The sequence below is a fragment of the Leuciscus leuciscus genome (assembly GCF_965113295.1).
Source record: "Leuciscus leuciscus genome assembly, chromosome: 19".
In the NCBI taxonomy this organism is placed as follows: domain Eukaryota; kingdom Metazoa; phylum Chordata; class Actinopteri; order Cypriniformes; family Leuciscidae; genus Leuciscus; species Leuciscus leuciscus.
In genome coordinates, this window is record NC_138743.1 from 32594341 (window position 1) to 32611109 (window position 16769).

Here is a 16769-nt window from a genome sequence, read left to right on the forward strand (position 1 = left end):
GGTCTTTCCTGGAGACTGTCCTCATGTGTTTGCAATTTGAATATAATAATGCATTTAAAAGTTGAACGGACGTCGCTCAAATGCCTTTTGGGCGCAATTGGATAGACCTAAAACCAATCAGAGCGATCGTCATTGTGTAAAGCCCGCCTCAACGTTTCTGATTGGTGCCGCGATTTCTAGGCCATGGAAATGGGCTTGAATGAGCTCTTTGCCAGACTACTTCTCGAGCAAATCTGAATTTGCCGGAAGTTGTCTGGGTTTTCCCAGGCTACTGTTTCAGTGTTTGTCTTGTCGCTATAGGCTGATTGTTTTGTACATTGTAATGGACTTTTTTCTTAGTAGGAGCTTTAAGATTTGTTGTGGAGCTAACTGTACATTGTCCTTTATGCATATATTATAGTTGATTGGGATTCTATGGGGGAAAAAAAATGCTTTCATGACATGTTTCTTTGGTTTATGAGAGTCTGTAGTGCATCCTAGAGAAAAAACTAGAGTAAAAGAAGAGGATAAATTGAGAATAGGCTGCAGTTATCTGCAGTGAAATAGAGTCCAGTCAACAAGACACTGAGTGAATCTGTAATGTCACAGCTCTCTGAGCTCAAACCTCATGACAGCAGGATGGGGAGATAAGTCTTTTTTTCACGGGCAGACGCCTGCATTTCAGGCATTTCTTTCGGATATGCGCTTTGTGTTATCGTCTTTTTTATTTTATTAAAACACATGAAATTATCCTTTAAAAGTTATTCGACTTTTTGTTAAAAACATATTTAATTAAGTTTATTTTTAACCATATTTTTTTCCCCGTTTTAACCATGCATCTAACAAAATGGGGTGAAGCTTATGCTTTGAAAATGAGTGCAGAGCCATGCTATTTTTGTCCAATAAATTTTTATTTCCTGGGTTAATTAGTCATGGTGAGCAACTGTGAACTAGCGGTACGTCTTTGTGTTGATGAATTCAGCCTTCTTACAAATGCTATTACAAGAATAACTCTAAGCTGCATAGATTTTTTTCAAAGTTTATAATCAGCAGCCGTATCATCTGCAAAGATAATTTGATCCTCATCTGATCTGCATCTATGGGCACAGTCACTGTTATTCCTTCTAATCTGTTCTCTAGATAGCCAGCAGCATTTGTAAGAGTGTTATTAATTATTGTAAAGGGTATGTTGCCACTTGTCACAGGTTCTTGTAATAATATTATCCGTAATTATTTGCGGCAAACTGAATTATGCACAGTTGTTTACATTTTCAAACAATATTCAGTTTTTTCATTTATAGGGATGCACAATATATTAAGATTCTGGCCTTTTACCAATGAGACAATATTTTCATGTTATGGCCGTCTATAACTGTTATAATTCTATATTATTTTGTCTGAGGAAATGAAAAACAAAACTCTAAAAACTCAAATTAATCATTTTAAATGCTACAAGTGGATTTAGGCATCACAACGTACAGTATAAAGATGAGATTTGATAAAGATGACATTTAACAGCAATAAATAAACAAAGGCGATAACTGACCTGCAATATATTTTGTGCATCTCTGTTAATTTATAATTGATAAGCAATAACACCCCATCAGACAATTTTAAACATCTCACAAATTGCTTTTGATTCTCAATGTTACGCTTGCGTGATAATGGTTGGGATTTTTTGAAGGATATCCATCAGAGTGACTTCCAATCGCTGTCTGTGTGTTTGTTTTTTCCCTTTATCCACAGGGAGCATAAGCATGTTAAAAAGATGATTCCTATCTCTACTCTTCATGTTCCTTATTCTTCCCCATACTCTCCGAACCGCCTCTCATCTCAAGCTTTCTAATAAACGTACTAAAGGTTAATGTACACGAGGGATTGTAGTTCGAGTGAGTTTAAAATAAGCCCTCACTGCCAGTTAATTCGTTCTCTCTAATGAGCAACTCCATCTCCTCTTGTTTATTCTTCCTCATATTTTGCACCATCCGTGGGAGTGAATATAGATTCTGCACTGGAGCTCAGGGATTTGAGGGGAAAATCCTCACTCCGCCTGACTGGACTTTACCCCGTGGGTATTTGGCTCAGTCCGTGAAGGCAAGCAAAGCGCACAATTCCTGCAGTATACTCCATCAGTGGCTCCCCTCCGTAGGTTTAGCATATAGACGTGTCCTGAGGTTTGTGCAGCTGCTCGAGTGCGAATGGAGGTGGTTTGAGACATCTAGTAAATCTCACATAGACCCTCTTTTCAGACTTTTGTGTTCAACGACTTTACAATTTCCATGCATGCCAAATGACTCTTTTTGAGCCCCTCCCGTGTTCCCGTTTTTTCCCTTCTGTATTATAAAATGTTCAGATGTAGTTCTTTGCAAGCATCTGGTATGTATCTCTCCCTCTCTAGTGAGGATCATGTCTCTCATCGCATTAACTGCTCATACTGTGATGAGAACCCATAACATTCAAATAGACAAATGATCCTAATGTGTTTGAAATATAAGACCGTAGGTGTCCTGTTGACAGAAGTTTGCTTTTGTGTGTGTGTGTGTGTGTGTGTGTGTGTGTGTGTGTGTTTGTGTGTGTGTGTGTTTGTGTGTGTGTGTGTGTGTGTGTGTGTGTGTGTGTGTGTGTGTGTGTGTGTGTGTGTGTGTGTGTGTAACAGCATCCCATCCTCAACAACCAAGCTCAACATGTTTTATCCCATTAAGTTTCACTAGATTCTTAAATACGTTATTTCCTTGTGTAAGCCTCATTAACGTAGCTCCCGGACAAGCTCAATTTCCTTTTTTCCTTTTTTATATATTTTCTGTTTGTGTTTATATGCAAAGTCGTAAAAAGCTCTTCTTTTTACAGGATATTATTGAGGTTAAATGTATATATAGTGCAATATCATCCACAAGGAGCTGCCAGGGGTTCAATTTTGAAAATAATTATTCCCCAATCTGCCCTGGTTCAACTAATTATTTGAGCATACTGATGAATTTAGCGGCCTTATTATTTTGTATCTAGTTTCCTATAATCTTTGTTTTCCCCTCAGCTCTTTTCTATAGGCTTACTGCATCTTTGTTTACTGCAGACATCCCACTGCACCATATGCTTTATATATATATACAGTATATATATATATATATATATATATATATATATATGTGTGTGTGTATATATATATGTGTTTATATATATATATATATATATATATAATTATTTAATTTTTTTAAGAAATTAATACTTTTATCCAGCAAGGATGCACTAAATTGATCAAAAGTGAGAGTGAAGACATTTATAGTGATACAAAAGAGTGAAGACATACCTATTTTCCATATGCTTTGTTTACACTGCATTTGGAGAAGAGAAACACATCTCTGATATGATTGTAATAACAATTAACATCTATGTGTTCAGTTCAGTTCTGTAGACATGTTGTTATCACGTGAATTTCTATTTTTTTTTAGAATTTGCTTGTTAAATGTGGTTGTCGCTCCTGTAAACCAAACTTGTGTTCAAAATAGGATTAAGCAGAAGTGACCGCCTTATCTACCTGCACGTGGCCTCTGTGACTTTTTAACCACACACCAACAAATCTCATTCCCTAGCCAGTGCATCCTGGCCAGTCTCAGCTCTGCACTGATTGATTTGGCAAGAAACATTGTGGTCTCACAGCCTTGCAGTGGAGTACCGCTGTTCTCCATAATCGCAGTGAAACAGAACGCCTCAGCAGCCCTCAGGGCAGCCCGTTTGTCTGTATAGATCAGTGTGCCAGATGGGAGTCCATGTAGGGATCATGAGCAAGCTAATGCATCATCCCACTGTTTAGAGCCCGAGCACCAGAAAAGACTCCTACAGTGTCATAAATTGCAAGTTTGCAACAATTAGTTTAAAAGGGAAGCAAATGGGTCGTCCTTCAGTATCCTATATAATATTCATACTGAAAGTTTGGCATGTTAATAGCAAGTAAATGGGCTGACCTTAGTGTATTTAGATTGAGACTAGTGTATTTCTATCTTTGGTTGTAATAGAGAAAATGGGCACATTTAGTTATAGTAAAGGTCTGCTTTATTGTGCAAATTATCAAATCTGTCTAATTCTGTTCCATATATGTTTTGTTTTTTTGTAATTGCAACTTTATATCTCACAATGTGACTATGAGCCCTATCTTGCACCCAGCGCAATTGACTTTGTACACCGATGCATGTATCATTCCTATTTTGCACCCGCGCACAGCGGACTTTTCCCTCCACAGACGCACGTCGGTAAATTAGGAAATGAACTTGCGCTCCCGGGGGCGGTTCAGCACAAAGAGGAGGCGTGTTCCGGCGCAAACGTTCCCTGGTGCTATTTTGCAGGTTTAGAAAACAATTCTGCCACTGACCAGGAAAAACCTAGTCTAAAGTCCCTAAAGTTGCACATGTTATTCATATGCACCGCTCCTGGCGTGCGCCTGGCAAATCCGCCGTTATAATAGCAATCCGCCATGGAACAAGCGCGCCTGTTTTTAAAGGGAATGTGAGATGTCGCTCTGATTTGTTTATTTAACGTTACGCCCAAACCACACCTATGAATAATGAAGCTACTTCAGACCAACCCATTTTAGATTTGCGTCGGGCGCAAGAGTCATTTATCCCGCCGGTATAATAGCAACAGCGCCCAAGACCCGCCCACAAAGTTACTTGCGTTTCGCGCTTGATACTTGCGTTTCAGATCGTTAAAATAGGGCCCTATGTGTTATTTTAAACTTCATCTCACAATTACCTTTTTAATGTTTTATTTTGAAGCATAAATGGGCTTCCGTATAGATCACCAAGCACGACATTATCGATAACTTTAGCCTGTCTTTATCTGTGCTCATATGAAAATCTAATGGTGCGGTGTTGTACTAGAGCTATTTTGGTTATGGACCCAATATAGTGTGGATAATAAGTATGGAAATGTCTACAAATGGTCAGTTCTGTTTAAACAGATTGAACATATTGATTTTTGGCTTTGATTGGTTTGTTTTCCAGGCGTTCCGATGGCCAATTGGGAGTCAAGTGGATGGAGACGAGATGCTGGAGATCCAAGTGTTTAATTACAGCAAAGTCTTTACTAACAGGTATGATAATTCAATACATTTGCTGTGTGACTTCAGATCAGCTCAAAAAAGATTGCAGCCTTTTAATATACAGTACTTGCTTCTGAATATATAGTATTTATTGACTGACATATAGATTTAAGAGGCTATGATCAGAAAATACATTATAATCAGTACACGTACAATGATTATTGCAGTCTAAAATAAATCTAAACAAGATATTGAGTGGAACAAGGCTATAAACACAGCCTAAATACATTTCCATTTAGTTCAAGTAATTAACATTCATGGCTTCAACTTATGGTCTCCAAACACACTCCAGCAACAAAGCATTGGCTATTTAAATGTTCTCTTAGACAAACTAAGGCTTGTTTGTTTAGCAATAAGTCTTTGTTATTTCCATCGGACCATACAGGAGCTCATAACTCGTACATTTTCTTTGTGATGCTGGTTTTCATAATATGTTGTATTGACAGTCCATTAGCAGTGTAGGTTATTTGAGCCTTTTAGGTATTTTGAAATGTTGCACATGATAACTCTCCTACTTAATCATAGCCTTCATAATAATATGCATCCATCCATCCATCCATCCATCCAGTAGAGTGGTAGTTATTGACAGTAATTAATTAAATACTGCCAATTCTAATTTACACTAATTCCCGAGATATGAATGAGAGAGCAGCCACAGAATAGAGGTTCGCCTATCAGTTCTGGTTATAGTATTTTCTAGAAACTTGTTGATTGGATGCAGTGCAGTGTATTTCCTGTTCATGTACCTGTCAGTATTCACTCTGTGAAGCTTTTCTCCCACTACTCTGAAGGAGTGCTGTGGTGTTTTCTATATACTGTATTCCTCCAGAGGTGGTGAATAGGCTGACAATCTTTACTAGCTGTTCTCCACTAAAATGACGTGCAAATTCTGTGGCCTGAAAGTGTGACACTTCTCCTGATGCAGACGTCAGTGTGAGTTGGTGCGTGCGAGTGTATACCGTTATCTTGGTCTGGCTACATCAACGTGACTTAGTAAATTTGCAGCTGTCGTGAGCACAAGTAGAAAAATCTATCATGACTATTAAGTTAATTTAATTGTAGTACAATCAATGGTCAGCACTTTGTGTTGTTATCATAGGCATTGTTTAGAGCTGACAGTGACACCTGTGAATAGATCACAATGTATAAGAAGAGCATCTGATGAATAATTCACATGCCCCTGTGACATATGTTAACCGCGTCACTCATTAGCTATTTGTTTGTTATTTACAGATGTAATTTCTATCCATCATATGCATTACGTAGCTGACCTGATCGTGATCTATGCGAACTCAGTAGATCGGGACAAAACACCAGGTGTGAGACCGTTGTGTACACGCAGCAGACCGATGTGTAGCTCAGAAACTCTATCTTCCTTATGACACACAAGGTTATACATTACATTAGAGGTGAACATTTCCTAGCCTTGGGAAGATCAGGCAGTAATTGAGAATTAATGGTGATTCATTCAACATTGCTGTTGTTGTTTCATGACCAACTGACCACCAGGTGGTGACGTTGTTGATGCCTGCATTAGCATTAATAGGATCCCATCCTGCAAATAAAGACCATATGAGAAGAAATCAAATAGATAATAAATAGTTTGGGTATCAGTAAAGAAAAAGAAATGTATACTTTTATTCAGTAAGGACACATTAAAATGATACTGTTACAAATAAATACTGTTTTGAACTTTTTATTTTTATTCATTAAAGAATCCTGAAAAAAAGGTGTCATGTTTGTGACACATAAGCACCAAATCAGCATATTAAAATTATTTCTGAAGGATCATGTGACACTGAAGAATGCAGCAATGGCTGTTGAAAATTCAACTTTTCCATCACATGAATAAAATACATGTACATTTTTTTTTTAAATATTAAAGTTATTTTAAACCGTAATCATATTTCACAATATTACGTTTTTTTTTACTGTATTTTTGATCAAGTAATGCAGCCTTGGTGAGCATTCAAAAAACATATATGTGTTTTAAATAGTCACTGTGTTTTAAAAAGTATTGGTAGGTTAGTAATAAGCCTGTGTGTTATGTAATGTTTTATGTCAGTGGATGTATGTCAGGAACTGGGGTGCGATTTCATGCATTTAATTAGTAATATCACTAGAAGGCAGAGAGTACACTGCGGCTCTATAACAGGATCCGTCACTAATAACTGCAGAACTGTAGATAATGTGCAGAGGAACCACAAATTCCAGCTCAGAATTCCAACACTGCCACTCATTATATTACTCACTAACGAAACGAGAACTCCTGCCATTTCCTCTGTGTTAAATACATCCCTGCCGTGAGTTATTTTTTCTCCCCATTTTCAACAGAAGAAATGCTCATTGTCGCCCTCAATTTATATGGTGGTTATAGTCTTCACAGTAACAGTACATTTTTAAGGATAAAAAAAAAAAAAACAGTTAAGTAGTATAAATAAGTCGGAAATACTTATCATTTAGGAAATCTGATCTCATCTAAAATCAACTTGCATGTATCATAAGATCAATTCTAAATTGGTATTAATACTGTAGAAAATTCATATAAGAAAAATGGAAAAGCAACATGTTGTGAATTCTCATGTTCTGACCTCTCCAAAAAAAGAGAATGGACTTGTCAAGGCAGGACAGTAAATTATGGAGCAGATGAAAGTCAATTGTCTGTTGTTTGTTCAGAGGATCAATAATGTATGAGGGATCTTTAGAAAAGTTGATCGAGAGCCAGAACCTGATCCAGGATCAGTGAATTATTCACCCGTGGATGCATGCAGTTCATAGACAGTCACAAAGCCATCATTTCGCCACCGAACTGGTCGCATATCAATCTCAATGGTCTCTTTTCCTTTATCGAGTCCCTCTAGATGAACAATGGTGCTGACTGAGTGTGTTTTCACATCCAAATACAGCTGTAGCTCAGAGGCAGGTGCTAAAACTGTTAGCGGTTTGATGTGTTTTCTCATCAAATTTTCTGACTACATGGATAGGCCCGCCTGTCTTTCTCTTAGACAGTGATGCACACAAGAGAGTGTGTGTAAGCTAACTACATGTGGCATTTAATTGGTCAGTCCAGAGTTCCTGATTGCTTTTGTTCACTGCCTGTCACTTTTCATACCGAGAGATGAGTTAACAAGCAGAAAAAAAAGACCCATTCCTATCTCGCATGTGTTTGTTGATCTTCTTGTGTCTAGATTTGTGAGTCTTTATTCCTCTAAACTCAAAACAGACATTGTGGTTACATAAAAAGCATGTGTTTGTGTCCATAGGAGTGATTGCAGCTGGTAGTAAAGAAATTAAACTGCCCTTTTTGATAGGAAATGTTTAAATGATTCAAAGAGGGGACAGTTTTCAGATATTTATTTGCAGAATAGTGATTAAACAATAAAAAAGTGTATTTTAATTATTTTATTTTTGAACAATACATCCAAATTCACTTTTTTTTTTCAAGATTATTCATTTTCTTTAATTCCGTTAAAGGTGCACTCAGTATGTTTTTGTTGCAAAGTTGCTTATAGTCAACAGAATGTTCAAAAGGGACCATCAAAATAAAGTGTTACCACAATAACTATATAATGCTTTTGAAAAATCATGTAAACCCACAAAAGTCCAGACATTTCAGTAGTCTAATAAAAGCCGTTTTGTTGAAATCACACGACCAACTGAACACTATTATCAGACACTTTCACTCACAGAATTACACTACTGTTTGGGGTCAGTAAGATTTTTTTTATTTAAAGAAATTAATACTTTTATTTAGCAAGGCCAAAATATAATCACAGTAAAGACTTTTACATTGTTTCAAATAAATGCTAATTAAAAAAAAAAAATCATCATGTTGGTTTCTTTTTCATCTGTGAATATAGTGAGAAATGTTTCTTGAGCAGCGATTCAGCATATGAGAATGATTTCTGAAGGATCATGTGACACTGAAGACTGGAGTAATGATGCTGACTGCTGAAAATTCAGCTTTTTCCATGACAGAAATAAATGACATTTTAAAATAGAAAACAGTTACTTTAAATTGAATAATATTTCACAATATTACTGTATTTTTTTATCAAATGAATGCAGCCTTAGTGAGCATTAGAGACTTCTTTCAAAAACATGTAGAAAATCGAACCGATCATGGCTGACTGCTAATAGCAGTAGTAGTGAATGTAAAAATGATAAAAACAATTATAAAACAGTTGTAAAGACTTCTCTATCTTCGAAGTTCATGATATTCATGATATATGTATTTGTGTGTGTGTGTGTGTGATAACAGTGTTGGTATTTTCCACAAGCTCTTTGTAGCTGTCGCAGTGTATCTCCCTCACCACCCTTACAAGCTCAGTGCACATCGGGTCAGACCAAAGTGTTAGATCGTTATTTAACACAAATGTCTGACCGAACTTTTTCTGTTTGCAGGTTAATTGGCACTTTCCGCATGGTTCTGCAGAAGGTGGTGGAGGAGGGTCACTTGGAGGTGTCTGACACTCTCATTGACGACAATAACACAGCCATACGGGTGAGACGTGAGGATTGCAGACAGTGCGTGTGCTTGTTTTTCTTCTGGTCTGACAGTTCAGAAATGCTCTTTTTTTCATATAACACACCCACTCACAAAAACATCCATTCACATATTTCACCAGAGGGTCTAGCTTTGCACAACTTGCACAAAACCATCGTTGTCATGGTTACATGTCTACTCGGAGACTATAAGGAACTATACAGTTTTATTTCTCTCTCTCTCTCTCTCTCTCTCTCTCTCTCTCTCTCTCTCTCTCTCTCTCTCTCTCTCTCTCGCTCTCTCTGATATCCACCATCATGTGCAGGTTGATTTCTATAGGGGTCCGGCTCATCCCTATGTGTCAGAATAGCAGCTCAATAATAAAGGAAATGTATCGTGTAGCTTTAATATTAAACTTATTTTCTCCATTAAAGGAACACTCCACCGTTTTTTCATATTAAACTATGTTATTCCCTTAACTAAGACGAGTTGATACATACCTCTCTCGTCTCAGTGCGTGCACTCAATCGCTCTGGCGCGCGGCGCCACTTTGATAGCACTTAGCTTAGCCCAGTTCATTCATTAGGATCCAAACAGAGATGAAGCTAGAAGTGACCAAACAGAATAGCACTTGGAAGCACTTCGACTCGGCGCAGTAATATCATCACTCCTGAAAAATCCTCTCCCCCTCTCCCTTCTGTCATTAGAACCAACGTGACTTTTTACTGCGCCGAGTCGAAGTGCTCCCAAGTGCTATTCCGCCATACATTATAGTTATCCTTTTTACCCGCTTAGAAAAGCACCACGTTTTATTTTGTGTCACCATACTTGGTCGTGTAACTACTCGTGTAACTGTATTTAAAAAGGGAAAACGTGGAGGTGTTTGGTCGCTTCTAGCTTCATCTCTGTTTGGTTCCTAATGAATATACTGGGCTAAGCTAAGTGCTATCAAAGTGTCGCCGCGCGCCAGAGCGATTGAGTGTACGCACTGAGACGAGAGAGGTATGTATCAGCTCGTCTTAGTTAAGGGAATAACATAGTTTAATATGAAAAAACGGTGGAGTGTTCCTTTAAGCTTCCTTTGACTCTTGCTAATCTTATCACTTAAGATCTTACCAGTTTGGTTATTGCTCCTTTAAAACATTTTTGAACTAAGTGAATCTTAAATGCAACTTCCAAAAGTAACTTGTTTGTGACTTTAATTGACTTTATTGTAAGGAGTAGTAAGTGTTTGTCTTACACACTGTGGCAGAAACGATCTGTTCACATGCCTTAATTTGTTACATTTTCACCAATAATTTCCTTTAAACTGTCAACACTTTCATTATCTGCCCACCTTTTTACGGCACAACACAGGAAGAGTTATTGTTAAAATGTCAAAGCTGTTATGCAACACAATGCATGGTGATCACTGGCTGGTTCTTGGTCATGTTTTATCTTGCTTAAGGCTATGCAGTCATTCATTCGTTTTCCAGGACACTGAATAAAAGCTCTCTCAAACTCAAAGTATAAATTAAAACATTGTTGCTAGAAAAACAGAAAACTTTCCAAAAAATGAGCCATGGAGCCATGAACATACATGTTTTATTGGATATATTACCAAGAAAAGTAAGTCTTAAACTTGTCACACAGTATTGAGTGACGATATGTCAGATATGCCCATTTCATCCTTGACCCAGTGCAATTCTGACACTATTGTAATGTTTGTTAAGCAACTTTTATTTTATGGAAAAATGAGATCATGATACTGTACGTACTTTCATGCAACTTGATCCACTGTGCAAAAACTATAAACCACTGTTTCTTTTTTGTTATTGTTGTTGAAATGAGACCTCAGCAAAGCTTGAAATTTGTCTTGTTTAATTAAAGCAGGGGTTATATCTAAGTAAAGCTGTTCCAGGGCTCAGGTTCTCTCTTTTGTATGACATGTACCCCTGGGAGAAGTGACCATCAGGCAGTTGACAGAGATAAGCTGGACTGAGGCTAAATTGTTCCTTGTTCCTTTTAATGAGTTTGTAAACATGAGAAGGAAAGGGTAACTGATGCTGACAGACTGCCACATGGGTTAGCTAGCATGACCCTAACCTTAGCACTTAACCCTAACACCTAACCTGAACCTTATTGTTCTACCTCTCTTCAGCTTAAAAGTTGTGTCTGGGTTAGACAAGTGTCTTTATTGCTTGTGAATCCTGAGAGTGTATTCTTATTAAAAAAATCAATTTTGTTTTTTATTCAGAAGCCTACTTGAAAGAACATGCACAAAAAGACAATCATATTTATGTTATTATATTATATTTTTCAGTAGTCCACTTGAAAAAGATAGACATGCCTTATATATTCAAGTTTTTACTGGGAATATTAATGTGACATACCGTATATGCATAATTCATTTTCAACTTTTTTGTTGTTGTATTATTTCAGACAAATATTTCCATAGAGATCAAATATCAGACCATGGACGGGAGTGTGAAGGTGTGGAGCGATGGTGAGTTCCTTGATGTTCCAGATGACTGTGATGGAACCTTTCAATTTGAGACGGACAGTTTACTATCCGGACGCAGCCTGAGCTCCGGGACCTCACCTGGACGATCTATCCACGGCATTCCCACATTCCGCAAGTGAGTGTGTCTTCTTAGCCGATCACTGTTAACACAATCACCCTCATCATCATCACCCTCGGTATGTAGTGGCTTATATTGCACAGATAACTCTGTGATGAAGAAGATAATGAGGAGGAAATTAGATTAAAGGGTTAGTTCACCCAAAAATGAAAATTCTGTCAGTAATTACTCTCCCTCATGTTGTTCCAACCCCGTAAGACATTCGTTCATCTTCGGAACACAAATTAAGATATTTTTTATTAAATCTGAGTGCTGGATCACTCCTCCATAGGCTTCTAAGACACTATAACTTGCTGGCCCAGAAAATGCATTAAAGACATCGTTAATATAGTCCAAGTGACTCCAGTGGCTCAATCTTAAGTTTATAAAGCGACGAGAATACTTTTTGTGCGCAAAAAAAACTATTTTATATATATTCCACTGTTAATTTCCTTCTCTCTGGGCCTCGAGTTTTTTCACGTAGTGTTTTAGCGCAGCGCGTCTGTGTTGTGCATCACACACATGACCAGCGTCGGCCAATAGTGAGCCTACGTGTGACGTACAACACAGACGCGCTGCGCTAAAACACTACGTGAAAAAACTCGAGGCCCAGAGAGAAGGAAATTAACAGTGGAATATATATAAAATAGTTTTTTTTTGCGCACAAAAAATATTCTCGTCGCTTTATAAACTTAAGATTGAGCCACTGGAGTCACTTGGACTATATTAACGATGTCTTTAATGCATTTTCTGGGCCAGCAAGTTATAGTGCCTTAGAAGCCTATGGAGGAGTGATCCAGCACTCAGATTTAATCAAATATATCTTAATTTGTGTTTCGAAGATGAACGAAGGTCTTACGGGGTTGGAACAACATGAGGGTGAGTAATTACTGACAGAATTTTCATTTTTGGGTGAATTCCAAAAGAATTCCATTTTGGGAAGTATTCTTGCATATTTATTATTGTACTGTATTTGCCATGTCAAGTCAAGTCGAGAGTTTTAATGCCATTCCTCTATATAGAGATATATAATGGAACAAATGTCTTGCCTCACAGGACCACAGTGCTATATAAACATATATGTATATTATATCAATTTTTGCTGAGTAATGAATACATGGACAATGTGTGGGATGTATTGATTTCCTCTAAGCCTCTCAGTCTCCACAGGGCATTTAATCCATAAATTATAACCATATACAGACACAACACTATTCCATCATGGTTTGTGCGTGGGCACCATTAGTGGTTTTATGTGGATATGTTTACATACTGATGTGTATGAATGATTAATGTTAGGGGGAGTTGTTAAAAGGTACTATTAGGAAAATTAGAGCAGCCACAATAGAGATTTTTAGTGCTTTTGAATGGTTGTTTGGATTGTTTTGAAAGCCCTGTTTCATTTAGATATTGTATTTGATGATGGCAATTAATTAGTAATTGTTCAAACAACAAGTCACATTATTATCGAAACAAATAGTGATTCTGTAATCTTTGTTTTAGATTCATGTTCACTTAAGCAAGTGATGAAAGGTTATGCTTATATCTGTTCTGATTCACTTTGCTTGCCTTCTCATTTCTCTATAATTTTGTCTTCATTTAAACTTCACATTCTTCTGTATAACTGCGACTTCTCATGCCTTCACTCAGGATTCACTGTCATGAGATGAAGTGATGTTTGAGACAGTTTCTATCTATACGCCAGTCTGTTCATGTTGCCTCTGGAAATGGGCCTTATATTCATGCATGATAATAGTTACTAATAAAGCAACTTAAGCATATTTTAATTTAGCATTAATTAACTGCAGATGGTAATGATAAATGAGAAGAGACAGGGAAAGGAGAAGCGAAGGAAGCGTTTAAGTCTGAATAAATAGGATGTGATGTGATAGTTTATTATGCATTGCGAAGTTGGCATTGATGACAGCTACTTAGACAAACAAACACACACACACACACACACACACACACACACACACACACACACACACACACACACACACACACACACACACACACACACACACACACACACACACACACACACACACACACACACACACACACACACACACACACACACACACACACCAGAGTCAGCTTATTTTCTCCCAAATAAAGCGTGTGGAGTCCTTAGACAACACATTTCCTGTTTCTGACCAGGAGCGAGCACAAAACCAATGTCTTTGATGTTTTATAGATGATTTTTTTTAGCTCACACCAAGAGTTTGCAGCATCTTCAAAGACTTGAGACATGCTTATGCTTTGTATTCCAAGCATCTTTCTGAACTGAATATAATTGAACATGTTTTTTTAAGAGTTTGGCTTTTGTACTATTTTCACAGCAGTCAACATCTTTAACTCTTTGAATAATTAATATTAATTAGAAAAGGTATGTAATTTAGGTATCTAATTAGAAAAGTTGGACAATCTGGACACTGATATTTCTTTTAGACACTTAAACATTACAGCAACCTAATGTAAGTCATGTTAATTCAGGCATGTTACATACTTGACATTTGCCTTTTTAATAATGTTACCCACTGTCCTCACTTGAACTTAATTCCTGGTGCTGTTTTATTATTGATTACAAGTCTTAGTTGTAAAGTTCTAAGTTTTAGTTCTAAAAGTGTGTGTTAGCTTTTTTGGAGTTTCTCTATAAAGAAAGTGTGTGTGTGTGTGTGTGTGTGTGTGTGTGTGTGTGTGTGTGTGTGTGTGTGTGTGTGTGTGTGTGTGTGTGTGTGTGTGTGTGTGTGTTATACAGCTGAAGTTGCCAGAAGCCAGTGGAATGTAGTGAAGCTTCAGATCTGAAGTAAATGCTAGTCCTCTCTAATGACTAGACCCCTCTCTCATCTCCACCTCTCTCTCTCTCTCTCTCTCTCTCTCTCTTCCAACACATCTCTGCTTTTTCTCTTTTTAGTTTTTTTTTTCCTACAGAGTCATGAGTTTGTGGGTACTTGAACTTGCACTGAAAAGGGACCACCTTACATACTTAGATATTCTGTATGTGACAGTCTAATGTCCATGCACAGTTGCAGGAAAAAGAGTATGCCTAATAATTATAATTTTTTAAAGAATTATTATCCACAAGAAACACTGACTGAAATATTTTATTTCGCATCAGGCGAAGCCCTCTTGTGAATTGCAGGACGGCTCTGACCAACATCTCCAATCGAGTTTTGTCTATATGCCAAAATGTAGGTAAATCCTTAACTTGCCCAGCAACTACATTTAAGTATTGGAATAAGTATATGACATATCCAAGGCTAGATTTAAATGGCTGTGATGGATTTGCATTGCTATTTTCTCATTGTAAGCACTGTTACACTCTGGACAAACCCAGCCGTTGGGTAAAATTTTTTTATTACATTTTTAACTCATCGTTTGGGTTTGTCCATATTTGACCCAAATTTGGGTTGAAACAACCCAGCATTTTTTAGAGTGAACGCCCGTTTCACACATACTCCGTGTGCAGTGTGTTTGCGGTGCGTATGCGGTGCAGGAGCAGCACGCCCTATTGCTTTCACATATGATGCGTTTGCAGTGCGTAACTGATCCGCGGCTGTACCATAAACATACTCAATATTTTTATTTCAAATCCAGAAGTTATCAGCAACTTTTATTAAAAAAAAGTTTTGTCAGCATTGCGATTCCCTTTGTACACACATACACTCTTTAATAGACGTATTCACGTTTTAACACAATTTAAACAACGTATTATTCAATGCATTACTTCTATATACTGTAGATTTATTAAGTAGCTCAAGCAAGTGGTAAAATATTTAACCATGTACTTATCGCAAACATTTTAAATTAAAACTTAAAATTGACAAAAACAGCCGACTCTCGTGCCTTTTCTTTTGCGTTTAAATTTTAATACAATAAATATTGCATGTCACAAAGGACTTGTTTTTCCACCTCCATAAATGAGAGCCTTGTTGAGGCGACATCAAATTGTAGTTTTCCTTGCTTTACCCTGGTCTTAAAGTACAAAAGATGACTGTCAAAAATAGTAGTATTAAATTAAATGCATTTATGGTGAGATTACTACATTTTATTTAATTAAATGCATTTATGGTGAGATTGCTATATTTTCATGTCAATCTGTGTTCAATTTGACCACGAACCATGCGCTGTCACTTTTATTCAGCGTGTACAGCACAGCAAAAATAGACGATCGCTGCATTGCTGTATACGCACCGCTCCTGGAAAGGATCGCCGGACCGCATCCGTGGTGTGAAAGCTCTAACCTGTTAACATGGGTGCGGAAAAAAATACGTACCGCATACGCACTGCAAACGGAGTATGTGTGAAACGGGCGTAAGTGTGTGAAATATCTACAGTCCTTTGTTTTCCATCATTTTATAAGGGTTTTGTTCTTTTCTTTACGTGTCATTTGAAGAGCTCCTCAAAAGCACCTGCATCATTGAAATAACCTGAAAAAGCTTTTGATACCTCAATTGGACCATCCAGCTTCTATCAGCCTTTTGTGTACAACATCATTATCATATAGAGAGCATTGTATGTTTACTTTTAGCATTAGATGAGGTGCTTTCATGACAGCGAAAGCGTTCTTCTCCTGAGCTCGGGCCAATGACGGGCAAAAGCTTGC

The 16769-nt window shown here is 37.4% G+C and overlaps 1 protein-coding gene across 16 annotated transcripts in view; it reads left to right on the forward strand.

Moving 5' to 3' along the window:
• otofa (otoferlin a) overlaps positions 1 to 16769 on the forward strand; it is a 78305-nt gene that overhangs the window by 18041 nt on the left and 43495 nt on the right. For all 16 annotated transcript variants that reach the window (XM_082147427.1, XM_082147435.1, XM_082147440.1 and 13 more), the window contains exons 3-5: positions 4974 to 5062; positions 9476 to 9575; positions 11979 to 12175. In XM_082147427.1, coding sequence (XP_082003553.1) covers positions 4974 to 5062; positions 9476 to 9575; positions 11979 to 12175 — 386 coding nt within the window. The remainder of the gene's footprint in view (positions 1 to 4973; positions 5063 to 9475; positions 9576 to 11978; positions 12176 to 16769) is intronic.